General features: G+C 56.1%; 1 protein-coding gene and 1 long non-coding RNA gene across 5 annotated transcripts; one reads left to right on the forward strand and one right to left on the reverse strand.

Annotated features, from left to right (window-relative positions):
* The first annotated feature begins 255 nt into the window (after positions 1–255).
* Positions 256–27963, forward strand: LOC144282004 (uncharacterized). Of its 4 annotated transcripts, XR_013350385.1 has the most exons (4): positions 20015–21610; positions 21867–21953; positions 26973–27475; positions 27640–27963. It is a non-coding gene; the product is annotated as an uncharacterized LOC144282004 (long non-coding RNA). The 4 variants fall into 4 exon arrangements; XR_013350383.1 differs by lacking the exon at positions 20015–21610 and adding an exon at positions 286–468 and having other exon boundaries at positions 26973–27963; XR_013350382.1 differs by having other exon boundaries at positions 19993–21610; positions 26973–27963.
* FOXE3 (forkhead box E3) lies at positions 18945–19904 on the reverse strand (the record flags this gene model as incomplete). The annotated part of the gene is made up of 1 exon (XM_077846588.1): positions 18945–19904. A coding segment is annotated over one exon (960 nt), but the record flags the coding sequence as incomplete, so codon positions are not given.
* Positions 27964–27998: the final 35 nt, after the last annotated feature.

The following is a 27998-nucleotide window of genomic DNA, read 5'->3' on the forward strand; positions in this document are numbered from 1 at the left end:
GGGCGGGGCGGGGCGGGAGGGGGCGGGCGGACGGCCTCGGCGGAGGGGCCCGGCGGGAACACTCGGCCGCCGCCGCGGGAGCTGGCTCGGGTGGCCGGAGGCGGGTCCTCGCCTTCCCGCAGGTCCCGCCGACGCTCCGCGCCCGGGAGCCGCCGCCCGGAGCCCGTGCGCTCAGCCCGGGTGTTCGGGTCCGCGCGGGCCGGAGAAGCGGCCCCCGCCCCGCCCTCGCCCTCCGCCTCCCGCCCTCCGCCTCCCGCCTCCCGCCTCCCGCCTCCGGCCTCCCGCCTCCCGCGGCGGCGCCGGGGCCCCGAGGCCGAAGCGCGGTCGGAGCGCGCGCGGGAGCCGAGACGCCGGGACCTGCGCCGCCGGAGCGGGCCCGCCGGATCCCCAGCGGCTTCCGGCCCCGGGGAGACGCGCCGGAGTGATCGCGACCGGCAAGCCCGACGCCCTCCGCCCGGCCTCGGAGAGGTGAGCGACCCCGCTGCGCCGCTCCTTCCCGACGCCCCGGCCCCGCGCGGGGAGACCCGGGGCCGCCGCCCTCTCCCCGAAGCTTCCGTGCGGCGTTTCCGCCGCATTCGGGGCGCGCGGCCGCCTCCCGCGCTCCGACGGGGCCTGCCCTCCGCCCTTGCCGGCCGGGTGGCCGTTTGTCTTGGGCTCCGTGCCTCTGGGCCTCCGGCCTTCGGTCAATCTCTGCCTCCGGCTCCTCTGGAAACCCTGCGTTGGTCCGGGCGTCTCTTCGTGGGTGCAGAATCCCTCGCTGCATCCCTCCCCCTAGTCGCCCCCTTTCTGGCGGACTTGTGGGCTCAGCAGACCCGCAGCAGGACCCTACAGACCCCTTCCCCAGTGACCCCGACCTCAGCCCCAGGCCAGCGTTGCCTGGGCTCTCGGGAGCCTGTGCACACGAGGTTGCCCCGGTGCCCTTCTTCTTACCAGCCCGTTGGATCCCCCCCCCCCGCCGCCCCCGGCCAGGAACCCAGCAACCAGTAGCTCCAGCTTAGACGGGGCCCGCCCCAACCCCGAGGGGCGACCGGGTGAGGGCACCGGTCGTGGGCCTTGGGCGAGAACGGAGCCGATGGATGGGCGGCTGCCCCGCCAGCGCCGCGCAGTGGTCAGAGCTCGGCGCGCGAGGCCTGAGCCCCCAGCTGCCCTCAGCTTTGCCCGGGCGGTATGACAGTCAGCAAGCTGCTTCCCTACCTAGCCTCAGTTTCCTGCTTTGCCTAGTAGTTAAGATCAGGGACCCTGAAAAATTAGGCTTCGGGGATTCTGGTCCTGGCCCTATTTCGAGGTCTGTCGTCTTGGATAAATTTCTTAAACTCTGTAATTGTTTCTTCCTCTATGAAAATGAGATTTAAAAACAACCCACCTCATGACTAATACGTAATGTAGCTCCGTCACTCCAGGCTACCTAGAAAGAGGGTTTGGAGAGCACTTTGCAGACTCCTGGGGAGAGAGAAAGTGGGTGTGGGTGGTGTAGTCTCCCACCTGGATCTCAAGCCTGGGTCAAGCCCTCCACTAGGTTACCCCTCCTGGGCTATCGAACCCCCTCTGGTCACTGTGCTGGGTCAGATCCCCTGTGGATAGTGCTGGGAGCAGGGTGGGAGGGCATGCACAGCTCCTGCAAGCTGTAATTCAGCAGGGTTAATGTCAGGATGGATACGTTATCTCTTTCATCTAGCAATTTCCAATCTATGGAATAATTTAGTGTAAATCTAACTTTCCCATTCCACTGGTGGGGCAAGAGGCCCAGAGTGGGGAAGGGACTCACCTAGACTCCTACCAGGTAGAGCAGGGCCAGGTGCTTATCTCTTAACCTTCATGAAAGAGGTCTCCATCCTCTCAAGCCATCTTGGCTAAGAGCAGAGGGGAGTGGAGGCAGGTCTGGCTGCGCCTATCCTGGGAGAGAAAGTCCTCTGTTCCCCCTACATACGCTCCTCAGACCAAGGGAATCCACCTGGTATGCAGAGTGCATAAACAGACTGTCCTCCGGAAGAAGAGAGGTCCAGTTCTCAAACCATGGACTGGAATTAGGCAGGGGTAGTGGCCCTGAGGGGGTTAGAATTTTCCAGGTGATGAGGCCCTCCAGAAAAAAAAAGTAGGGGGGTGGGCTTTGGAAAGAAGTTTTTTGCATGAGTTCAATAAATTCACATACCTAGGGTTGCTAGATTTAGCAGATTTATTTTATCTGGCAACCCTACACTTACCCCAGCTTGTGTGTTACTTCATGGAGATCTTTCTCACACTCACAGATCCCCCATACTGTCTACCACACGTCAGCTCCAGCCTGGCTCTTCTCCGCTAGTAGCTGAGAAGATGGAGGGGAAAATCAACATTGGCCTCATCTTGCTGCAAATGAGTGTCTTCATTTGTAAAATGGCAGGCATGAACCAGTAACTTCCTTCCTTGGAAGCACTCTCAGGTTCCCCAGGCACCTGCCCAGCTCCGGGGTAAGACTGGCTGCAGCTGCCGGCTGTGCCTCTGCCTGGCTCTGCTGCACGCTCCCTGGCAAGGGGACACAGGTTGGGGAAAAGGGACACAGGCCCCTAGCCCTTGTTCTGCAATGTGGGGGTAGAACATGATCCCAAGGAACCACCAGACCCCTCAAACATACATGCACTTTTACAGGGGTGCAAACAGGCTCTGGAGATCATGTGACCTGGCCAGGCTTTTGAAGCCCCTCACCCTACTCCCAGGGTTGGGCTGGACCCAGGTGTCAAAACTCTCAGGCCAGAACTCCTTTACTGATCCAAATAACTCTGCTTAGCCCCTGACCAAGCTCCACTCTTGCCTGGGGAGAAGTGTTTCTGGGAACCTCTCATCCCTCCCAAGGTTTTAATGTAATCTAGAAGGGCCAAGTTGTCTTGACCAAAGCCAGGAGGAGGTGAACTGAGTGCTGGGAGAAGGTTAATCAGGACATTTGCAAGGCATTTCGTTTTCTGCCCTGGCACCATCCTTTCTCACCTGTGGGCTCAGCCTCTTCCAAGCCTCCCGGGCACATTTGCTATCTGGGTGACTGTCACTTCCCTCCAGGGAAATCCTGTGCTTCAGCCCCCACTCGGGCAGCCTCCCAGGAAGCAGGAGACAACAGGCTCTGTGGGTCTTGGTTACAGTGTCACCTGGAGAATGTGGCTTCCTCCTTCCTCTGCCTTCCTATTTGGTCACCTCCCTGAAGCAGCCAAGAAACAACTGGAAGGCGGCTTTGCCGGGCGCCTTTGGGAGGGGATCCGCCCCCAAATGTTCGGACAGCAGGAAGTTGCGTGTGTACTGCGACGTGTTGCGGGCCATCAGCGGTGCCCCTGTCTTTGTGGTTCCTGCCTTGCCCTCTCGCGGTCGCTGTAGACGTGCTGTTCTCCACAAGGAGAAAGGGGAGAGCTACCGGGGGGGGGGGGGGGGGGGTTTGGAGAATGTAATGACATCAGTCGCGAAAGTGGCGAAGCGCGGCGCGGAGCTCCAAGAGGCGGCGACGCGGGCGGCCCGGAGCCGGGCAGGGGGCACCGCGCGCTCGAGCGCTGCTCTGATTTCATTCCCACACCGTGGCCAGCCTCAGCGACGGCGGCGAGGCCCGCGCGGCCGCCCCGTCCCTCCGTCCCTCCGTCCCTCCGTCCCTCCGTCCGCCTGCCGCTCCGGGCACGACAGTTGCTGGGCCAAAGCCGGGACGTCTCCAGATCCTTTTCGCACCCAGCTCTCCGCCCGTTGCGGACCGATCCCTGGGCCCGGGGGGAGGGGGCGGAGACCCCGGGTCGGGAGCCCTGCGGCGGCGGTGCTCCCCCGCGCACGCCCAGGAGCGGGGCCCCAGTCAGTGTGGACGCGCGGATCCGCCGCACGCGCAGAGACCGGGAGCTGCCCCGGCGCCTTCGCCCCGCCTGCCCCCAGCGCCTCTGAGCTGTTCCCCACACCGCCACGCCCTGGACTTCTCCCCTTCCCCACGCCTGGCCACAGTCGCCCCCCAGCTGCCCTATCCTGGGACCGCGTGGTGGGGGGTTCGCTTGAGCCCGGGATGGCCCCGGCCCGCGCCCCGGTGAGCCCGGGCGAGCTGCGGAGCCGTCGGCTCTGGTTCGCGGGGAGAGGGTTGCGGGCCCAGGCGAGGGTGAGGACGGTGCGGCTCCGCAGCCACCACCACCCCGGGGCCTGGCCTCGCCGCGACCCAGGGGCGACAGGCTCCCCTCGCCGGGAGAGGCGCAGCTTGGGCGCAGGGGAGAGGGCGCCCTTTCCAAGTGTGCCGCCAGCCTCGGGGCTGCGAGCCCTCCCAGAGTCGAAGTGCGTCCTGGGCTTTTCGTCCGAGGGTCGGTCCCTGCGGAGGCGGAGGCGGAGGCGGTGGCGCCGTGTGTCCGACCCGCGCCGGTCCCGAGTGCGGGGACCGCCCTGGACGCCTCGCCATCCGGACCCGCCGCTCCGCCCAGAGGAGGCCCGCCGCATGCCGCCGACGGCTGGAGGCTGTGCGAGGGCGCGGGGCCGCGTGCGCGTGGGTTCGGGACTGGGGCGGGGAGCGCAGAGGGCGCGGCGCGGGGAGGGCCCCGGGCGGTAGCGCGGCCCTGTGCGCTCCAGCTGCGCCCGGCGCCGGAGAGCGGGACCTCGGCCCCCGCCGCCCCTCCGCCGCCCCGGAGTGGGGCCGACAGGGGGAGGGAGGCGGCGCAGCCGTCCGAACCCGGTAACCGACGCACACATGCACGCCGTGGCATTTAGCCTTTCGGAGCCCCAGGCGGGGGAGCTGGGGAGACCGTAGGGCCCTGCGTGGTGAGGGAAGCAGTGCCGCGTGCCTGACCCCCGCCGGAGCCCTGCGGAGCCGCGCAGAAGCCGAGCGAGGGGACCAGAGGGCGGCCCGGCCCTGCCCGGGAGACGCTGGTGACGGATTCCTGGAGAGCAGCGACCTCTGGAGGAGCGGCGCGGCCACGCAGCCAGCCAGGAGCGGGACGACCCGGGCTAGGACCACAGGGCCTTCTCCACCCGCCCCTTGGCAAAGTCGCCCGGCGCCCCAGAACCTCCGGACTCCTCTTGGCGCATGCTTGCTTCCTTTCCCAACCCGCACTCTTGCTTCAAATCCTGCCTCCTCCAGAAATAAGGCTTCTCGAGAGCCCAGGCATCTTGCCCTCTTCCTGCTCTGAGCTCCTCAAACTGAAAGCCTGAACCTTGGACAACAGCACCAGCGCCCCACGCTGCACAGCCGACCTGCTTCCTGCCTCCCCTTCTCCAGGAGACTGTTAATCCATACACTCCACCCACCCTTTGCATTGCATACTGCGTGTGCTGTTTTTCTTTTCCCTGCAGTAAGTAAGAGACTGAAGTCATTTATCCCCAAATTGGACTGTAGGTTTTCAAAGTCTGTTTCCCAGAGGAGGAAGCCCAGAGGAAGGGCTGACTTGCCCAAGGTCACACAAGCAGAGTGATCGCAGAGGCAGAACTAGATCTCTAACTTCTCATTTCCCAAGCCCAGAGCCCTCTCCATTTCACGTGGATGTGGAGAAGAGCTCCTTTTGAGTGGCGAGGCCTGGTTGGTGGAGTTTAGAGGTAGGAGAGGGGACATACAGGGGAGGATTGGGGTAGGGGTTCGCTGTTACAGGGTGTGGCAGGAAGGAAAGAAGAGAGGGCAAAGCTGCCCCAAAAAGTCAGACTCTTCCTTTCCTCAACCCCAGCCCAGATCTAGCGACTGTGAAGGACTCCAAATTTCAGGGGCTGGCTACATGCCTTACATCAGGAGGTGCGTGGGCTGGAGGCTGGACACAACCTCAATTCAGGCAAATACCGCCGTCCCCTTTGCCCTGGGACAGGGGCTAAGAGACCCCTGCTAATACACACCCAAGGGGTGCTGCTGAGGCCTCAGAGCAGCAGGAGGACCCCCCCACCAGCTGCTTTGCTTTCAGGGAATCCTATGATTGTCTACACAGGTTACCGGGCAGCCTGGCCCCTGCCTTCTGGCCCAGCCTCACCTCCAGCCACTGCACTCAACTCACAACCTTTTTCCCTTTCTCACCTCTGTACCGTTGCCCATGCTCACTCTGGGCCTGGCTCAGCCCTCCTAATCCTCTGCCCACTTCAAATGTCAAGCTTTATGACATGCCTCCCCCACAACACCTCTCATTGGCCCGCCTGTGAGGGGCTTCTGCCTATGTGCCCCCCCAAACACAACTCCCTCCATTGTCATCATTTATCTTCTAGGCTATCACCTGTGTAGACTGTGAACTCCTTGACAGCATTCATTATTTATCCTCATTTGGCCTCCTCTCCAGAGTACCTACCTCATGGAGTTCTCATGAGGATTAAATGAGATAATGCATATAAAGCACTCAGCCCAGGGCCTGAAACTGAGAGATGGCTCATTAAAGGTTTCTCATCATTATCAGACATTCTGCCTCCTGCCAGCAGCAAAACCCAACACAGAGTTAGGTATTCAGTGAGTGACAGACATGTGGAGATAGGAATGAATGAACGATGTGACATATTTCTCCCTCTTGTCGGGACTCCCCAGACAGCTTACATCAGCGGAAATACGTGTCCTTTGGGAACAGACACTGTTTCTCCCCCATTGGTCCCCATCCCTGAAGGGAGAGAGAAGAACATGTCCCCCTATGAGAGAGAGTCTTCCCATGGTCCCTGACCCCAGCATTCACTGGATTTCTCCCTTGTGTTCTCTGCCTCAGTTTCCTTCTCTTAAAAAGGTTGTGACCAATCAAACCAGCCAAATCCCAGCAAAATCTTCCAGGGACTCCCCATTGCTTATAAGACAAAATTCACTCTCCTTAGCATGATGAATGGAACATGTTTACGGTTTTGGGGTATCCCATCTCTCTGGTGGGTAAGACTTCTCTCGCCTAGTCCACAGGCTCCTGATGGGACTGTCCAATCTCTGTGTCCCTCACACTTACTTCCAAGAGTAGACACCCAGCATGGCACCCCAGCATGCTCAACTATAGCATTGCAAATCCAAGGCCCAGTGATTGGTGTAGGCAAGTGACCTAAGCCAAGCCAGTCACTCCTTCTACAAGATTTGATATATGGACTCTGGGACTTCAGGAGAGGTGCGAGGTGCTTCTCCTGGATCAGAAGATCACATGGAGAATGCTGTTTGACATTGAAACCCATGCATGGAGGGAAACAGCCAAGAGAGAGAGCAGGCGCTTAACAACCGTGCTGCATCCCCTGGCTCTGCCTGAACCTAGAACCCTTAGACTTTCCAGATATTCTAAAGATATCCTCCCCTTTCTTAAGCTAGATGTAATGAAGTTCTGCTAGTTTGAGTTGACTTTCATAAACAGCAAGGACCTGGGTCCCTAAAACCTTTGAGGTGCCATACCACCCTGAACTGCCTGCACAGACTTATTTCAGTATTGGTTAAGCCACTGCTCTGGAATTTTCTTTGGCGGGGGTGGGGGTGATGGTGGGGGTCGGGGTGGAGTAGTCTGTTACTCACAACTGAACTGAACCCGAATTAATACAGGAGGGGATGGAAAGATGTCCTGTAGACACAAAGGACCAGTCTAGGGTCATTGGCCTGAAGAATAAAGAGCTCAGGGTTGACAGAGACCCCATCTTCAAATCTCCACAGGGCTGATCTGGAGCACAGAGACCAAGGCAAAAGCCTGAAGGTTGTCAGGACACAACATCTGTAACTCAATGGAAGGAAAGCCTTCCAATAGAGCTGTCCCTCAGAGATGTGATAAGCTACACTGATGGTAGTGAGCTCCCCATCACTGGAAATGTGTGAGCTGAGGCTGGGTAATCACTGGATAGGAATCTCAGAGACATCTAGGTTAAGGCAGATGGACTATAGGACTTAGAGGTGGGTTCAGATTATGCCCCCACCCCGTATTAGTCTCAAACAAATTACCTTTCTAAGCCTCAGTTTCCTTGTTTGTGATCCAGATAGTCGGGTTGGAGACAGACACCAAGGAAATTTCCTAGCCTGGCACCTCACAGAGACTCCTGATGTCTAGTACTCTAGGTGGAGCCAACTATGGGTCAGGATGACTCAGTGGGGATCTTTGCTGGCCTCTCCAACCTTGACATTTAAAAAAAATATTTTATTTATTTATCTATTTGAGACACAAAGAGTACAGAAGAGAGAAAAGCAGACTCCCTGCTGAGTAGGGAATCTGACACAGGGCTGGATCCCAGGATCCTGAGACCATGACCTGAGCTGAAGGCAGACACTCAACCAATGGAGCCACCCAGGTGCCCCAACCTTGACACTTTTGAAGATGCCTGCTCCAGCTTGCCAGCAGAATGCACCTCCCCCTGGTTTGTTCTTACCACTGGAGAGGAGCAGTGGAGCCTGAGATCTCCTCCCATCCCTACCTCTGCCCCTCCCAGGTCCTCCACTTCCTTAATCTGATTTGTAAGAAGTGCATCCCCTATTTTGAACAGTCTGGCTCAAGAATCAGGGCTCTTAACTACTGTGCCCTACCTACAATTCCAAATGTGAGTGCCATTCACACCAATAATAATAAGCATGTTTCTGCATGGCCCTGACCTGCCCAGGCTCCTGCTCATCCTGGTCTCAGTCAGCCAGAGTGGTGCCATCTGCTACATGACCTGACACCACAGTTCTGGGCCAACCCAAACATCCCAGGCTACTTGAGGGCCTTGTTTTACAAAGTGGATCTGGCTCTGCTTTAGTCACAGGAGTGCATCTCATGGGGGGATGGGGCCGGGGGTGGCCTGTTGCTGAATCTTCCTTCATCCATTTCCTCCCACAAAGCTGGGGCCACTCCCAATGACATGGGAGATCCACACCAGAGAGTAGCAGATCTTATGACCCTATGATCAGAAGGAAGTCACAATTGGGGATGAGGGATGGCAGAGAAGGGGAGACGGCAGCTTTTGACAGGAAGTCTCAACAGTGGAGGTCTATCTAAAGAGCAAGCTTCCTGTACCTGCCACTGATGCCCAGAGTTTGGGAACTAGACAGGAGAAGGAGCCATCACTCTGGACAGACTGATCACCAGGGCACAGACCCCATGCAGGGTGGAGGTGGCAAGTGCCCAGGCTTCCCAGATCCAGAAGCCAAACCATCTGGTGAAAGGCCCTCAGGAGAGGTTCTGATGGGAAGGTCACGGGGGAGAGGGCAGTGAGGTTTGAGAAAGTAGAATTCTGTTCACAGTCACCAAGGGTCCCTTTGAGAAATAAAACTAGACAGCTGCCAAAAGAGCCAGTGTGGCCACAGGGAACTTGGTGTCCTGACAAGGATTGTGCAGAAATGCACTTCCAGAACTTCTCCTGTAGATACATCTGCACACGTGGAACATGTGCGAGCTTTCATTGCAGCTGCTTTTGGAATGCTGAAAGGTTGGAAACGGTGTAAATGTCCAGTGACGGGGTTGATTAAGCAAATAATGGCACATGTACACGAGGAAATAGTATGCTGTGTAAAATAGAATAAAGAAGTTCTCTATATATTGATCTGGAAAGAGCCCGAGACGTGAAAAAATTCAAGATACCTAACAGTGTACACTTTATGCTTCCAATTGTGTTTTTTTTAAAGGAGAAAATAATGTATATTTGTTTTGGTTTGCATGTGCAACAAAAATATCTAGGAAGATGAATAAAAAACATCTGTTAGAGAAATAGGAACAAAAATAGAAGAGAGACCTTCCACTGATACTTTTTGATCATTTTAAAGCTGAGTAAATTTATAGCCTATTCAACAGTTGAATAAATAGGTTTTTTAATAAAGAATTTATTTATTAATGAGAGAGAGAGAGACAGGTAGAGGGAGAAGCAGGCTCCCTGCCGGGAGCCCGATGTGGGACTCGATCCCAGACCCTAGGATCATGCCCTGAGCCAAAGGCAGACGCTTAACCACTGGGCCACCTAGGCGTCCCTGAATAAATAGTTTAAAGCAAACAGTGGAATCATCTGGATGAATAAGGCTGTGTAGGTTGAACATATGAGTAATAAAAACTGTAACTATGTGCTCAACACTTTCTGTGGGCTCCAACCTGAAAATATGGCTGGTGGCTATACATACAAGGGAGGGACATACAAGCCCCATCCAGCCCGTGCCTGTGGCTGGCCTGTCGCCCATCAGGTGGGGAAGGAGGCGAGCCTGCCAGCTAGGACCTCAGCCTTTCTACCTTACCCTTTCGCTCTTCTCTTCCCGTCCCTGTCTCTGCCTCCTGTCTTGGTCCCACCTACATTGCTTTGAAGGTAGCCCGACTTTGCCAGGCTGGACAGGGAGTGGGACGCAGGAAATGGAGATTCATAGAAACTGGAATAACAGGCCTTCTCCTTTCTTTTTTTTTTTTTTTTCTCCTTTCCTTCAAAACCTCAAACCAGGGATCCCTGGGTGGCTCATCAGTTGAGTGTCTGCCTTCGGCTCAGGGTGTAATCCCGGGGTCCCAGGTTGGAGTCCCACATCAGGCTTCCTGCAGGGAGCCTGCTTCTCCCTCTGCCTGTGTCTCTGCCTCTCTCTCTCTCTCTCTATCTCTCTCTCTCTCTCTCTCTCTCTCTGTCTCATGAATAAATAAATAAAATCTTTAAAACAAAACGCCAAGCCAGCTCATCTCCTCCAGGAAGCCTTCCTTGTGAATCCCACCAAGCCCAGGCCCTGCCCCAGTCAGGGAGCCAGTCTGGTGCTACAGGTGGGACCTGCCTATCCCTTGAGCAGGGTGCAAGCCTCTGGTCTCTCATTCTCCTCCACCCCTGGAACCTCAAGCCCCGCCAAACCCCAGGGTGTCCAGCCCTAGCGAGGCTGCCCAATAAGGGACACAGGGTAGAAGAGCCTCACCCACCATCACAATGGCTTTAGCAGTTACAAAAGCCATATCACCCTGGCAGAGGGGGCAAGGCACATCTTCCCTCTTTCAGAAGAGACTGAGGCTGAGCTCAGAGCAGAGGCTTGAATTGGTGACCTGTGAGCCCCCTCATCCTGTTAGCACTCTGCATACTACATTGCCATCCACCTGTATATGACTTCTCCGAGCAGGACCGTGTTGGATTCATTGGAGTCCTCAGCTGGGGAGGAATACACAATCCCAGAGCTTGGCAAGTGGTGGGAAATGCTAAGAAAGAAAAAGGAAAGGGTTGCCTGAGTGCTTGACCAGACCTCGGATTTCCAGACCTCAGCCCAGCAGGTTTTCTCTATTTCCCTCTCACAGAATAGACCAATTCTTGGCAGCTGGGACTGCCTACCCCATTCCAAGCCTCCCTACAATGGGGCAGCTGCCAAGGGCTGCCAAGAAGGATGGGGGACCACAGGACATTGGGAGCACTTGACAGGCGAGGTGGTGAGGGCCAGTTTTCCTCTCCCACACCAAGCAGCTGGGTTCCTCCCTGGAGCAAGTGACTTGCAGCAACAGAAGCCACTCCCAGCTCAAAATAGCATCCAAGTGGATTCCCGGCAGGTACCTACAGAGTGGCCAACAGGTGGCGCTCTTGTCTCCACAAAATTGGTGAGGGGAGGAGGAGAGAGGAGGGGAGTGGGGGGAACCGGGTTTGAGTGGGGGAGTCCAGAAGCAGAGGAAGTAGAAGACGGAAAGAAAGAGGAACTGAAAACTTGTCACCTGGCTTGGAAGGTGACCTTTCAAGATCAGGACTGTGGGGGGAGGGGGGATGGAATTTTGGGGGGCTTTTGAGGCAAGTTTCACTTCCTCTTCCTCAGGGGCAGAGGACTTTGAAGTCACGTGTACCAAGAGTCAAGTTCTGAGTCAGCGACTTTGCAACTTGACCTGAGTGAGTCACTTAATCTTTATGAGCCCCAATTTCATATCCTGTAAGTGGGAGCTGATAATTCTAATAATGTCACCCTGCATTCCAGGAATAAACTGTACTGGATTATGCCTTTTCTGTAATACACTACTAGGTTCAACTTGCTATTTCATCGAGGAACTTTGAATCTGCTTTCATATGTGAGAATGGCTATATTTTGCATTCTCATCCCTTATCAGGCTTTGAAAACATAATTAAGGGACACCTGGGTGGCTCAGTGGTTTGGCTCAGGGCGTGATCCAGGGGTCCTGGGATCAAGTCCCACATCGGGCTCCTCGCAGGGAATCTGCTTCTCCCTCTGCCTGTCTCTGCCTCTCTCTGTGCGTCTCTCATGAATAAATAAAATCTTTTTAAAAAGAAAATGTAATTAAGTAGATAGAATTGGAATGACTTCCATTTCTTCTGTGTTCTGGAAAAATTTATATAATTAGGAAAAAAAAGGTTTCTTTATAGTTTGGTGGAATTCACAGGCAAAATCAGTTAGCCTAAGTGCTCTCTGCTGGGAGCAATGGAGGAACAGTTTCTGACAGTGTTTTCTGTTTCTTCTGTACTATGGGTCTACCAAGATTAGTCACTCCTTAACTCAGTCAAGCCAGACCAGGTTGTCTACCAATCGAAGGACCGCCCCTAGCTTTCAGAGTTGACACAAGGCTATGATTATGTGCAAAACTTTGTAACCTCTGTGAAATAGGAAGATTTTAGCCAATGGCTAATTGTTTCTGTACCTTTGTATACCTATTTTCTACCATTGCCACTGCTACCTCCACCAAGCTACCGTCCTTCACTGCCTGGATACTGCAGTAGCCTTTGCATTGGTCTCCCAGATCTCCTCTAATAGCATGCTTAGGGCTATGAAATTTCCTCTGAGCACAGCTTTGACTACATCCTATGGATTTTAATATGTACTATTCTCACCTTTATTAATTTATAGTCTGTAGTTTCAATTTTCCTCTAACCTGAAAGATAAGCATTTTTAAATTTTCAAGGGCTACATTCAAAATGTGGTCCAGGAACATATTCTTATACATGTAGGAATTTATGAACATTTTTGAATGTTGTGTTTTCATTTCAATAGTGATCTTATGTGGTATATATATATATATATATATATATATATATATATATATACACACACACACACACACACACACACACACATATATAATGGAATATTACTCAGCCCCATCAAAAAAAATGAAATCTTGCCATTTGCAATGAGGTAGGTGGAACTAGAGGATATTATGCTAAGTGAAATCACTCAATTAGTGAAAGACAATTACCATATGATCTCACCCATGTGGAATTTACGAAACAAAACAGAAGAGCATAGGTGAAGAGAGGGAAAAAATTAAAAAAAAATAAAAGATCCCTGTCCCAGAGAGGGAGACAACCCATAAGAGACTCTTAATCATAGGAAACAAACTGAGGGTTGCTGGAGGGGAAGGTGGGTGGGGGGATAGGGTAATTGAGTGATGGATGTTAAGGAAGGCAAGTGATGTAATGAGCCCTGGGGGTTGTATAAGACTGATGAATCACTAACCTCTACCTCTGAAACCAATCATACATTATATGTTAATTAATTGAATTTAAATTAAAAATTTTTTTAATGATAAGAAATCATTTAATTAAAAAATAGTGATCTTAAACACATTCATATAAGCATATAATGAACCACTTACATGACCTCCTGATATAAGTATCAGAGGCCTGATATTTAGAGTCTTCGTTTACATATTGTCAAGTAGTACTTTAATCTTGAGATAAAGCAAAAAACAATGTAGACTTTATAAGTAAATGCTGTATTGGGGCCAGTTGGTGGCATGGCCTGCCATGTGAAGGAATACTTGCACTTCATTGAAAAGAAAACAGTAGGAAGGCATCTGGGTGACTTTGTTAAGCATCCAACTCTTGATCTCAGCTCAGGTCTTTTTTTTTCTTTTTTTTGTATTATTATTATTATTTTTTGGAGTTCGATTTGCCAACATATAGCATAACACCCAGTGCTCATCCTGTCAAGTGCCCCCTCAGTGCCCGTCACCCAGTCACCCCGTCTCCCCGCCCACCTCCCTTTCCACCACCCCTTGTTCATTTCCCAGAGTTAGGAGTCTCTCATGTTCTTTCTCCCTCTCTGATATTTCCCACTCATTTTCTCTCCTTTCCCCTTTAATCCCTTTCACTATTTTTTATATTCCCTGTATGAATGAAACCATAGAATGTTTGTCAGCTCAGGTCTTAATCTCAGAGTCATGAGTTCAAGCCCTGCATTGGGGGAAAAAGAGGAAAACAATGGTGGATGAATTTAGTCATCACAGCTCAAGGCACCAAATCCAAAAGACCTGTGATGGAGCAGGCAAGGCCACATTTATGGGGCAAGTGATTTATTTAGTTTCAGCAAAATTATATCTTCTTTTACATTTGATTAATGTTATGAATATGAATTTTTATTTTGTAGGTCTATTTGAATTGAATTTGTGAATAAATTTTTGTTTTACAGTTACATAAGAGATATAAGGATTTTGTGCCTGCACATACTAAATGACATTATAACAAAAAGTTAAGGTCAATGCTGGGAGTCCACAGAATTTTTCTGTTTAAAAGAAGACACTGTAGCCTGTATCTTGCAAAATCCTCCCCAACCTCATCTCCCAGAGAGGTACTTCTCATGGGCTTAAAACCAACCTCGTCCCTAATAGTAAAGGGTTTTTCTATGTTGTGAATTTTTTCCTCTGCCTTCCCAAGTGAAGCCCACAGGCCTGAAAAATTGCCCAAAGCAGCCTCTCTGTTGATCTGCTTACCTGTGTGCCTTCCAAGGATGTCACTTTCCTATGTACTCAATTTTCCCTGTGGCGGGGTGATGGTAGCCACTTTCTTGAACTGGGTCTGACAGACCTTCTAAGCAGCTCAGCACCATTCTGGGCCCAGAGCCATCCTTCCAGTGTTCCAAGTTCCCTTAAGTCTGGGGGCAGCCCCCTCAGCTCACCTATACATTCCCATAAGGAACTCAGAACTGTCACCTGCCTTAATCTTCCTGCAAAAACATGCACCCCCCTCATTTCCATAACTCTGAGCCACCTTCCCAGCCTTCCCATACACCGTGCATACTCAATCCATATAACCATGTCTCAGTCCCCTCTTCCTCAACCCCCCCGGAAATAAGTCTACAAAGGTACAGCTTTGACCTAAAAATTTCATTGTCAAAGTGTACATTTAGCTTCCCATACTAAAATCATCATCTTAATTTCAGATGCGCAAAATTTCCCCCTAAATTTTGGTCTACCAAAATATCAAAATTCTTAGGGCACTCTGACATAGAGCATATCCTCTGAGGGCATCAACAGTCTCCAATCTGATTCTGCATTGGCCTAGGAGGCTACTAGCACGGGGCCCGGTGCATAGCAAGCGCTTGATGCTGTTGAATAAAGGAAGATTCAAGAGGTATTTAAAAAAATAGTCTCAGGTCACCAGGGTGGCTCAGTGTCTGCCTTTGGCTCAGGGCATGATCCCAGGATCCTGGGATCGAGTCCCACATCAGGCTCCTCTCAGCCTGCTTCTCCCTCTGTCTCTGCCTCTCTTTTGGTGTCTCTCATGAATAAATAAATTCTTTTTTAAAAAAATAAAGTCTGATTTTCCAGTTCGGCAGTGACCTTTCTACTGTTTCTGTACAGACATTTCCCGCCTGGTCCTCAGAGTTCCAAGATCCCAGGGTCAGAGATCTGCAGGGCTGTGGCAAGAATGGAAATCAGAGCTCACAAGGTGCTTTCTGGCTTCAACAGCCTGAGAAGGGTTCTCCCCTGCCCTGGAAAGTGCTTGGGTTTGGAAGGATTTTACCACGAGGTGCTCTGAGGCAGGAGGAGGGGCTGTAACACTATGTGTAACGGAAGGAAGTTTACATTTTGATGTTTGTGGTGCTCTACTTCTTAGAAAACAGACAAGCTTGGGAGCCCTGGGTGGCTCAGTGGTTTGGCGCCTGCCTTTGGCCCAGGGCATGATCCTGGAGTCCCGGGATCGAGTCCCACATCAGGCTCCCTGCATGGAGCCTGCTTCTCCCTCTGCCTGTGTTTCTGCCTCTCTCTCTCTCTTTCATGAATGAAGTCTTTTTTTTTAAAGAGTAAAATAAATGAAAGAAAAAGAAGAAAGAAAGAAAGAAAGAAAGAAAGAAAGAAAGAAAGAAAGAAAGAAAGAAAGGATAGAAAAAGAAAAGAAAGAAAGGAAAGGAAGGAAGGAAGGAAGGAAGGACAGACAAGCTGGATATTTGCTGCCTCTTGGGCTCCAAGAGGGGCAATTCTCATCCGGTAAGTGGGGAAATAGCCTCTACCTCCATCTCTTTTGCCTCTTTTGCAAGTCACTGCAGGGACTGCACGTGGGAAAGACCAAGAAGGTGCCAAAGGACTGTCAACCCAGTCATTAGTCAGTAAGTCAGGCCCAACATTAGACACCAGAGAGTCGGTCAGTCAGCATATTAAATGAAGGGCTGCTACGCTTCAGGCAAGTTAGCTCTGACTCTTGCTCAGAGGGGTTAAGCGCTGCAGGAGGGTATCTCCTCAGGGCATTTCATACCAGACTGTACCCAGTGTTGTACCACCAAAGAGGCCCTTCCCTGCCTTCTCACATTTCCTGCTCTTTCTCTGCTCTAAGCTGCTGAGTCTCCACCCTCACCCTCCAGCACCACTAAAGAACTTTAAATTCTTGTAACCAATAGAGGTGCTCTAGGTACATCCAACATCCAACATGGAAATCACGTTCACCCTGGACTCAAGACACACGATCCCCTTCCCTGACACCCAATCCAGGCCCCACTAGATTGGCAGTCCTGAGGTAGGAGAGCTTGGAAGAGCCTGATGCTTAGCATTTAGGTCAGCACTAGGGAGCAGGACAGGGTCAAAGGCCAACCCCCTAGAGCTGCACCCTCGGAGTCTCTCTTTGGTGCTGCCCTGTCCGTGGTGCTGGGGACAGTCAGTAAGCGGCTCAGGGTCCCTCTGCCTCAGCTCAGATCTAGCAAGGTGGATACAATGGGGCGTGGATGAGGATGCAGAGTCCAGCTCCAGAAGTCCAGTGGGGAAACGTGTGGTTCATGGCACCCCTTCCTTCAAGCAGGGAGCTTTAGCCTTTTAAATTGAGCCCCCAGCCTTGGCTTTCCAAAGCCAAAGCCTTTCTTTCAGAGTACTGTGCATACTGAGCACCTGGCAACGCCTTTAAAATGCAGAATCTGATGACTGGGCGGGCCTGAGATGCAGTCAGAGATTGTGCACCTCTAACAAGCTCCAGGGTGATGCTGGAGGTCTGTAGGCCACAGTTTGAATATAAAGCTCTAGAGCCCTTATCTCATTTCTCTGAGGACTGATTGGTCATGTCTCGTCCCCACCCATCCAGAAGTGCCTGATAGTTCACTAAGTACTTGTCAGAGGAGTGGTCAGTGCTCCCTTATCCATGGGAGCTGGGAACAATCTCACACAGCAAACCTCTAGCCAGATACAATCCTGTTCACACGCCGTCTCATCTCTGTGGCTCCGGGATGCAGCAGGTGGTGGCATTTTACTAGGCCCACTATGTGCACAGCTGTGGCTTAATCACATCCTAGTCCTACTCCGTGAACCTCTCTGCCTGATAGTTGACAAGGGGCTCACCCCCTGGCAACCCGAGAGCCTGCACCGCACCCATCCCGTCTCCCCAGACCACTCCCCAAGTCACCAGCCAGCACACGGAGCCCAGAGGAAAGTTTCTTGTTTCTTTTTAATCAAACCGGCTTTAATTAAAAAAATAATGACCCAATAAGTCCTACGTTTTCCAGATGGTGGGGCAGGCCGCTAGCCCCGACTTCAGTCAGGCGCCCCTGGTACCGCTGGTCTCGGAGATCTCGAAGACCCGTCCTCCGGGGCTGGAAGGGCGCAGCCAGGCGTGTCCGTGCGGAAGCGGCGCGCTCTCCCAGTAAGGAAGGTGGGGGTGGTGGCGAACTTGGGGGGAAACGGAGGGAAGGCAGCCAGGGAGTCGGGAACCCGGGAGTCTGACCTCTAACGTGTGGTGAAAACACACAGAGAGAAGGCGGACGAAGTTAGGAGCCGGGCGGGGCGGCGGCTGGGGAGCGAAGGTCTGGCTTCCGAAGGGCGGGGGGCTCACCAGAAGCTGGGGCGGGAGGGAGCCCGCGGGCGGCGGGGCCGAGACGGTGCGCGGGGGGGGGCCCTCCCGGGGGGCCTCACAGGAGGCGGGAGCGCGCGGGGCGGGCTGCCGCAGAGCTCACAGGTAGCGCTCCAGCCCCGGCGCATAGGCGGCAGGTGCGCGCGGGGTGGCCGGTGCGTGCGGGGCGGGCGGCCGCGGAGCTCACAGGTAGCGCTCGAGCCTGGGCGCGTAGGCGGCAGGTGCGCGCGGGGCGGGGCGGCAGGTGTGCACGGGGCGAAAGGTGCGCGCGGGGCGGGCGGCCGCAGAGCTCACAGGTAGCGCTCGAGCCCGGGCGTGTAGGCGGCAGGTGCGCGCGGGGCGGGGCGGCAGGTGCGCGCGGGGTGGCCGGTGCGTGCGGGGCGGGCGGCCGCAGAGCTCACAGGTAGCGCACCAGCCCCGGCGCATAGGCGGCAGGTGCGCGCGGGGGTGGCCGGTGCGCGCGGGGCGGGCGGCCGCGGGGCTCACAGGTAGCGCTCGAGCCCGGGCGCGTAGGCGGCAGGTGCGCGCGGGGCGACCGGTGCGCGGGGGGCGGAGCGGCAGGTGCGCGGGGGGCGGGGCGCCGCAGGTGTGCACGGGGGCGAAAGGTGCGCGCGGGGCGGGCGGCCGCGGGGCTCACAGGTAGCGCTCGAGCCCGGGCGCGTAGGCGGCAGGTGCGCGCGGGGCGACCGGTGCGCCGGGGGCGGAGCGGCAGGTGCGCGGGGGGCGGGGCGCCGCAGGTGTGCACGGGGGCGAAAGGTGCGCGCGGGGCGGGCGGCCGCAGAGCTCACAGGTAGCGCTCGAGCCCGGGCGCGTAGGCGGCAGGTGCGCGGGGCGACCGGTGCGCGGGGGGCGGAGCGGCAGGTGCGCGGGGGGCGGGGCGCCGCAGGTGTGCACGGGGGCGAAAGGTGCGCGCGGGGCGGGCGGCCGCAGAGCTCACAGGTAGCGCTCGAGCCCGGGCGCGTAGGCGGCAGGTGCGCGCGGAGCGGCAGGTGCGCGGGGGGCGGAGCGGGCGGGGCGGGCCAGGGCGGCAGGTGCGCTCGAGCCCGGGCGCGTAGGCGGCAGGCAGGTGCGCGCGGGGCGGGCGGAGCGGCCGGGGCGGCAGGTGCGCGCGGGGCTCACAGGTAGCGCTCGAGCCCGGGCGCGTAGGCCGGCTGCCTCAGGTAGGCGTCCCCGGGGCCGAGCGGGCCGAGCGCGGCGGCGGGCCCGGCCAGCGCCAGCAGGGGCTCGGCAGGCAGCGGGCCGGGGCCGGGGCGCGGCGCGGGCAGCCCCAGGCGCTCGGGGCCCGGCGGGTAGAGCGGCGGGGAGGCGGCGGCCGCGCAGGGCGGGAAGGCGGCGTCGGGCGCGGCGCAGCAGGGCGGCTCGGGGGCGCCCAGGCCCGCCAGCTCGGGCGGCAGGCTCACCAGGCTGTCGACGCTGAAGAGGCGCGCGGGCGGGGGCGGGGGCGGGGGCGGGGGCGCGGGCGGCGGGGGCGCGGGCGCGGGCGGGGGCGCGCAGGGGCAGGGGCAGGGGCAGGGCGGCGGGCCGGCGGCGGGCGCGGGCGCGGGCGGGTCGGCGCGCTTGAAGCGCTTGCGGCGCCGCAGGAAGCTGCCGTTGTCGAACATGTCGGCGGCCGCGGGGTCCAGCGTCCAGTAGTTGCCCTTGCCCGGGTTGCCCGGCTCGCGGGGGACCTTGACGAAGCAGTCGTTGAGCGTCAGGTTGTGGCGGATGCTGTTCTGCCACTTGCGCGGGCTGTCGCGGTAGAAGGCGAAGCGCTCGGTGATGAAGCGGTAGATGGCGGCCAGCGTGAGGCGGCGGCCCGGGGCGTGCGCCAGGGCCATGGCGATGAGCGCGATGTACGAGTAGGGCGGCTTCCCGCGCTGCAGGGGCCGCCGCCGCCGCCGCCCCGGGCCGGGCACCGGCTCCCCGCGCGCCCCCGCGCCCGCGCCCGCCCCCGCCCCCGCGCCCGCGGGCTCCGGCCCCGGCTCGGCCCCGGCCAGCGGCGACGGCGGCGGCCCCGACGGCGCCACCGAGGGCAGGGCCGGGAAGCCCGGGAAAGCGGCGGGCGGCTCCATGGCGCTGCGCCCGGCCTCGGTCCCCCTCGGTCCCCCGGACGGCCGCCCTCCCTCCCGCGCCGCTCGGGTCCGCCTTTATGGCCGCGGCCGCCGCCCCGCCCCGCCCCCCGCTTCCCCGGCGCCCCCACTAACCAGGCGCACAGCCCGCGCCACCTACACGTCGCCCCTCCCTCGGCCTCTCCCTCAGTCCTTCCAGACCCGGCCTCATCCCCTCCCCACCCTGCCGCCTCCCCCGCAACCCCTCCTGTTTGGGTCAGTGCTAATCACAAATCCGCCCACGCCGCTGTGTACTCTTTGGGGCCCCCACCCCATTATGCTCCTCCGGTCCTGTCCCCTCCGTCACTCTCTCCTAGCCTCCCCCAGGCCCTCCCCACCCCAGCTGGGGCACAGATGAGAGCCACCCAGGACCACCCTGCCAGGCTTTGGGGAGGGGGTGGTCCTGACACCATGCTGGTCTTGGACATTAAGAGGGTAGGGTAGGAGGAATGGCAGAGCCGGAAGGCCAGCTCTGTCTCAGGAGAGGATGTCTGGTGGCTCAGGGTCGCCAGCTCCTCTCTCTGTTATCTCCCACTCAACCCTGTCCTGCCCAAGCCATTTGGAAGCATCTTTTGAAAAAACAGAACCCTAAAAAGTGATCCAACTGGCCTATTTGAGAACCACGGGACTGGCTGCTTTAAAATCCAGGGCCTCCAGAAACTCTGTAACTTGCAGTTGCCTTTCAGCTGCCTCCTCTCCGTGCCCCTTCTGTTCTAGAGAAAGGGCTCCCCTTTCATTGCACACACACTCTCTCTCTCCCCCCCACCCCCGCCCCCAGCATACACACTGTGGAGATGCACAAAACACAGGCCTACACAACCCAAAGTTCCAAGGACCAGTTGCTGGGTCAGAGAGAGCCCCCAAGTGCTTCCACAGCCCAAAAGTCTGACAAAACTGCTTACTGACCCAGAAATGCCACTCACATCCCACGGGGGTGGAGGTGGAGGTGTCTTAGCAGTTTTTTATTAAAAACTCACTCTGGGAAATACCACCTACCACCACCATCTAGAGGTCACGTCTCCCTGAGCTTATTTCAGGAAATCTCTCCAAGGTGACAGGAGAGCCAGCTGTCGCTGGAAGGGAACCAAAGGGTGAAAAAGGCTTGCCTTAAAGAGGCTGGTCTTGGGGGACAGGCAAGATCAAGGGAGCAGGGCTGGGGTAGGTGAGGCAAGCAAAGTGCCCACGGCCTAAATTTAAGGGGGCACTCACCCTCGGAGTGGTGCAAGTGCAGGACTGGCACCTGAGAGCCAGGGCCTTCCTAAATTGGGGCTCTAGATGCCTCATCCCAGTTGGCCCTGATGTGGGAGCAGTGGGGTACAAATATCCAAAGCTAGCTAAGCAGGCCTGTGGCCTAGGGCTTCCAGATCCAGAGGGGAAACTCAAGGCCCCCACTCTCCAGCTCCATAATGTGACAGCCACCATTACTGAGTGTTTCATTGGTGGCAAACGCATCACACTCATTACCTCACTTCAGTGCAAACACTTTGTGAGGTCGGCGCTGTTACAATCTCTGTTTCGCAGAGAGGGAAACTAGGGCTTGGGGAGGCCAAGGGACCTACCCAACTTTGCACAGCTAGTAGGTAGCAGGGCTAAAATTAACCCGAGTCCGGAGCACTAGCACCATGACGCTGAAGTCATCCAGGTCTCAATAACTTTGGCTACAGAGCTGATGCCGGACCGCTCCTGACCTCCAGGTCAGCATATCCAGCGTCCACTGGACATCAGCCTCAACCCAGTGCGCTCCCAACCCCATATCAGCAAGTGGGCCCTTGCCCCTCGCCACCCAGCACAGAAACAATGACCCTCATCTTGGGCTCCTCCTTCCCCCATCACTCCCTCCATCCCAGGACCTGCGAGTCCTGTCGGTGCCCCGGGACCCTCAGTCCACCCCTCCTTCGGTCTCCTGGCCTCAGTTCAGCCCACGTCACTCACTGAGTACTTCCACGCCAGGCCCTCTGCCAACGCTCAGGGAAGACGGAGATGAAGAGACTCTTGATCTGCTGGGGAGATGGACACACATTTACAACTATGAGAGAGGTAGGCAGACAGGGCTGTAGAAGCAGAGGGGAAGGGGGAGGTGACGCTCAGCGACCGAGAGATGACCCCTCAACCCTTCCACCGTGAGGATCAGCCTGGTATGCCAGTTACCCCCTCTGTGCCCTGTCCACGCTGTGTTCTACTGGCCCAGCACAGGCCAGTTGCTCATTGGAGCTTCAGTTTCCTCACCTGCCAAATGGGAGCAATAATGAGCCCTGTCCATAGTGTTAACAAGACTCAGATGAGATCACGTATGAAAGGTCCCTGGCCCCCAATGGCACTTAGTGACAGGGGATTTTTTTTCCTGCTCCCCAGTTGGCATTTCCAGTATTAAGCCAGGAAGGGAGGGAGAGCGGCAGCCCAACAACTGATTTCAGAGCCCACATATTCTCAACCAGGTGCAACAGAATCCTGCAGCTGGACTCAGGCACAGAACCAGAGCCACAGTCTTTCTCAGACTTGGGGTTGGAGGCCCTCTGAGGCCCTACCACAGCCTCTGTCTCACACCTACAGCTTTGCTGTGGGGCTCAGGGTATGGAGAGTGGCTCTTATTACCTCCCACGGCTGACTGCAATTTTCTTGTACCTTCACTTTGCCAATCCATGTGTAGAGCCTGGGACATAGTATATGTTCAATAAATGATACTGAATGTGCACTTGGCTAGGCTAATCCTGGGGAGGGTGGGGGCAGGGAATGGGGCCAAAGGGGTGAGAACCCAGACTTTTCCAGTTCTCTGTGCCTGCCTGGCCCCCTCCATTGGGCCTGCTTCCCGGAGCCGAGCAGGCCGGTGTCAGGGGGTGGCCCAAGGGCTAATCCGTGTTTTCAGCGTGGCTGGGCCCTCTTTTCACAGGCCCTGGGCCGGACGGGATGCGGCTGAGCATCCGGGCATAAGATGGCCAGTGAAGGCGGCCCCTTTCTCATGGGCCTGGATTCCAGGCAGCCCAGCGTCTGAGTGGAGCCCCTGGGGCGGGAGGAACACAGTGGCTGGGCTGGGCAGTCCTTTGTCTGACCACGCTGGGTGGATATTCAGGCTGGCAGGAGGGATTAATGGCCAGGGATTGGCCCTGGGGCCGGCCTTCCCACTGCCCTTTGGAGGCCAAAGGCCCAGGTCAGGGCACACAGCTTCGATGGCTCCCTAGATAGGAATGGAAATTCCCACCCTGTCCAAAGCTGTTAGCATCAGCCCCCAAGGCTCCCTGCCCCCAGCCCCACCCCTACAGAGACATGGAGAGCCAAGATGGGCTTCGAGGCAAGGAGCAGAGGGTGGGGGCCAGGCCTTCCTAGCCACTCGGAGAGTCCTTTCAGGTCCTTGCCCTGAGAGTCGCAGCCCCTCAAGGAGGGCCCATGATTGCCACTCCAGAGCTCTGGAGAGGAAGAGCTATGCTAAGCCAGCGAGAGTCCAAGGGGCCAGCCTCAGCTGTCACCAGGCCTCGAAAGACTTCCTGGAATATTCCTCAAATACCCCTAGAGACCACTCTAAGGTCATTTATTCCTTAAGCCCTTCATCACAGCTGCCACGGATCCCATAGCCCAGAGGGTGCAGAGGGGCTCAGGGACCAAAGAAGCTCTCAGGGACACCCCCCGACCCCAACCACCCCAGGATTCTGAGGGCTGCCACAGGGCCTCTTCCCTCTTCCCCCCAAGGCTAGAGCTGCCCAGAATACTGCTCCTTCTCCTCCGGAGCCTGGGACAAGGGCTTTCAGCCTGGCTAGGGGTATTTGGGCCTCCATCCTGGTGTGGCCTTTTCTAGCTAGGCTGCTCCTGAACTAGTTACTGAAGGCAGCAGCCCCAGCCTGACCCCTGTGGGGTGCCCTCTGGGCCAGGGGCCCGAGCCAAGGCTCGGGAAAGGGAAAAAAGTCAGGCCTGACTCTGGGGAGAGCAGCAGAGAACAACCCAAGTCAGGCCTGACTCTGGGGAGAGCAGCAGAGAACAACCCAAGAGGAGGAGGCCCGTCTGTGATTCTTCAACCTTCAAGCACTTCTATTCAGTGAATCCCAGGGGTCTGTGTCCAGGCGGCCTCGGGTGCTGGGTGGCTGCTGAGTCAGAGTGCTCTCTGCCTTCACGTGTGCTCCCTGTGCACGGTGGTCGCTGTGTGATGTGGGCCTAGAAGGGACAGTAGGGGCACAGAAGGGGGACCTCACCCAGGTTGGCAAAGCCAGGGAAGCTTCCTGGAGGGGGCAGAGCTCCAGCAGCCCAGATTGGCAGGCCCCTGGCTGGAGTAGGGCTCATTCTGTGCACCCGTCCTGTCACTGCACTTACCCTATCGACTCTCCGTGGATGTGTCTCCCACACTAGACTGTACGCACTGAGGGCAGGTACACGTCTCCCTCACCCTGGGATCCCTGGCATAAGCTAATGGTCCATAGATGTGTACTGCTTGGCTGGAAGGACAGCTGAGTACCGGAACAAGCGAACTGAAGGTACAGAGATCGGAAGGCAAGAGGATGTGGCCCACTCTGGGAAGTCCAAGACCTGCCATATTTTTCTATCGAGAACTGCATGAGCAAATATATGTAGCATCCTTAGGACACTGCCCCCATGTTGTATGTCGGCTGTTGTTTGTGGTTGTTGCTGTTACTGTTATTGCTCACTGTGGCTAATAGAAGGTGCCAAGGGATGGAGACAGAAAAGGTAGACGGGGTCAGAGTGTAGATGACGTTATTTGCCAGTCTAAGGAGCTCAGATCTTTCGAGACAACAGGTAGCGCTTGAAAGTTTTTCAGCAGAGAAGTGACACAGTCAGATCCCTTGTTGAGATCAGTGTGACTGCAGAGACTACAGAGGGAAGAGGCTGGGGGCTGACACCAGGGGGGACGCTGAGCTGACAGTGAGGTATGAACCAAGGCTCTGGCTCTGGGGGAGCATCGTTCTCCTCGTTCCCATTCGCTCTAGACCAGGACGGAGAGGGACCCTCCAGCCATCCGTCTCAGAGGCTTAAACGTCACTGCCACACGGTGCAGGAATTGGCCATCATCCCGTCCATCCCTGTGCGCCCCTCCGTCTCCTCCTCCGACCACCTCCACTCACCCAGACCCGTCAGTTCTCAGAAACCTCTCTCAGATCCGTGCTCTGCTCTCGTCCCTCCGTCCTGGTCGTCGTTCAGGCCAATACCAGTTCTCACTGTGCCCAGTAGCCTTCCGGCTGCTCTCCCAACCTCCCCCTCTGATTCCACCTCTACTCAGCAGCTAGCGCGATGCCCCCTCTGCAGCATCTTCAGCCCCTCCCCCCCTCGCTGCCCTCGGGAGTCCGCGCCCCGCTGCCTTACCAGCCCCCCTGCCTGCTCCCCTCGATGCACACACATTCTATCCAGAGCCGCTTTCAGCCCAGTGCCAGGTCCTCTCCACTCTGAGCCTTTGCTAACGGAAAGGAGCACAGCCCACTTGGCCAGCTTTATTTTTTTTTTTAAGATTTTATTTATTTCTTCAGAGAGAGAAAGAGAGAGAGAAGTAGAAACACAGGCAGAGGGAGAAGCAGGCTCCATGCCGGGAGCCTGACATGGGACTCGATCCCGGGTCTCCGGGATCACATCCTGCACTGAAGGTGGCGCTAAACCGCTGAGCCACCAGGGCTGCCCTTGGCCAGCTTTAGATACAAATACAGACCCCTTTATTTTTCTAGCCAGCCCCTCCGTCTCCTAAGATCTTTATTTTTTTTTTTAAGATTGATTGATTGAGGGATCCCTGGGTGGCACAGCAGTTTGGCGCCTGCCTTTGGCCCAGGGCGCGATCCTGGAGACCCGGGATCGAATCCCGCATCGGGCTCCCTGCATGGAGCCTGCTTCTCCCTCTGCCTGTGTCTCTGCCTCTCTCTCTCTCTCTGTGTGACTATCATAAATAAATAAAAATAAAAAAAATAAAAAAAAAGATTGATTGATTTATATGATAGACACAGAGAGAGAGGAAGAGACACAGGCAGAGGGAGAAGCAGGCTCCATGGCGGGAGCACGACGCGGGACTCGATCCTGGGACTCCAGGATCGCGCCCTGGGCCAAAGGCAGGCGCCAAACCGCTGAGCCCCCCAGGGATCCCCTCCTAAGATCTTTATTATATAATTTTTTTTTAAGATTTTCTTTCTTTCTTTCTTTCTTTCTTTCTTTCTTTCTTTCTTTCTTTCTTTCTTTCTTTCTTTCTTTCTTTCTTTCTTTCTTTCCTTTCTTTCTTTCTTTCTTCATGATAGTCACAGAGAGAGAGAGAGAGGCAGAGACACAGGCAGAGGGAGAAGCAGGCTCCATGCACCGGGGGCCCGATGTGGGATTCGATCCCGCGTCTCCAGGATCGCGCCCTGGGCCAAAGGCAGGCGCCAAACCGCTGCGCCACCCAGGGATCCCTCCTAAGATCTTTATAAGCAGGACATCCCATCCTTCCCTCTGAGGCTCCCTCTGCCCAGCCCGTGGATGGGTGTACTCCTTGTCTCTCGAGTACCGTTCACACAGATAACCGCTTTACTCGCTGGAACACAGTCCCCTGTTTCCCCTCTGTCTCCCTTCCCCAGGCAGAAGGGCCACTGGCCCGACCCCACCCAGAGAGACCGGAGCCCACGCTCTGTGTCTCCCTCGGTCTGTGCCCAGCTCCTCCTCGGACCCTGTGCCAGGCTGCAGGCCGCACAGCCCGGTGAGCACTGGTGAGGGACTGAGTCCCTGGCTGAACGAATGAATGATGAATGAACAAACAAACAAATGACACACGTGTCTGGAAAGGCAAAAGATCCCCGTGCCTGGTTTCCAGCTAGGGATCTGCCTCCCGCCTCCACCGCCTCTCTGCTCAGCTCTGCAGCCCTAGCCCCAGACCCCCCACGCGGTCCCTGCCTCTGCAGGGTCCCGACTTGGTTCAGGCTGAGACTCAGACAATGTTGGCTCAGCCCTGAGGGTGTAATTCCAGCCGCTCCTAAACCACGCCCCCCGGCATCTGAAGTATGTCCCCTGTCATTTCAGGCTGTCAGCGTTCTGTGTTCTGCCTTCGACCTTGTCCCCCCACCCTAGGCGATCTCAGGGCTCACAGGCCTCCCTGCTTCTCATTTCCAGAGACACCGAAGGGGACCGGTGCTGTCGGCCAGGCTGGCTGAGCCAAAGGAGCCCAGACGGGAGAAGAGTGAGTCTGAATTCACCATAATTGCCATGTGACCCTGAGTGAGAGGTACAACTGTATGGCCCATGCCAGACACACAAGCCCCCAGTGCCCGAGGAGCTCTGTGATGGTCCAGGCCAGTGTTCCCAGCCTGCAGGCCCCCTCGCTCAAGGAAGGCATCTGGAAACCGCGTGGCACACAGTGCTGTCTGTAAAGAGGACAGACCATGTGTCACACACAAGTATGAAGGCTTTCCAAACGGACTTTGATGCTGCCGTGACACCTGCATTTTAAAGCTTTGCATCAGTGGATTCTGAAAGCATAATCGCTATTATATAGAGGCACTGAGAGGTATTTTGAATCCCAATTCTTAAACTATTGCTTTAGTCCACAGTATGCCTTCTCTACACTTTTGGATATTAAGGTCCAGAGGAGAGATGCACCAAAAGTCCCAGAACAGGTCAGTGCAAAGCCAGAAATGAAGCCTAGGACCCTGACTGGTCCCCCTGCCCCCACCCCCAGCTCCTCTGCACTTATTCAAGTGTTTATTAAGCACCTGCCTTGTGGTGGGCTCTATGCCAGGCACCAGGAGACAATGATGACAACCCAGTGCTCTCCTCGCAGGGGCTGACGTCTGGGAGGTGAGTAGGCATGAGGCAAAGAGAGGACACAGTGAACAGAGATTTGGTCAGACTCCCTAAAGAAGCCAATGAAGGACTGGAATCAGGAAATGATGTGATTGGGTGCCTGGGTTCAGTGGCTGCCTTTGGCTCAGGTCATTATCCTGGAGTCCCAGGATTGAGCCCCACATCAAGCCCCCATCTACCCCTGCATTGGGCTCCCTGCTCAGTGGGGAGCCTGTTTCTCCCTCTGCCTCTTGTCCTGTTTATGCCTCCTCTGTCTCTCTCTCTTCAAATAAATGAATAAAATATTTAAAAAAAGAAAAAAGGAAGTGATGTGATACGATCCCTGTTGTATAACAA

The sequence above is a fragment of the Canis aureus genome, chromosome 13, assembly GCF_053574225.1.
Source record: "Canis aureus isolate CA01 chromosome 13, VMU_Caureus_v.1.0, whole genome shotgun sequence".
Taxonomy (NCBI): Eukaryota; Metazoa; Chordata; class Mammalia; order Carnivora; family Canidae; genus Canis; species Canis aureus.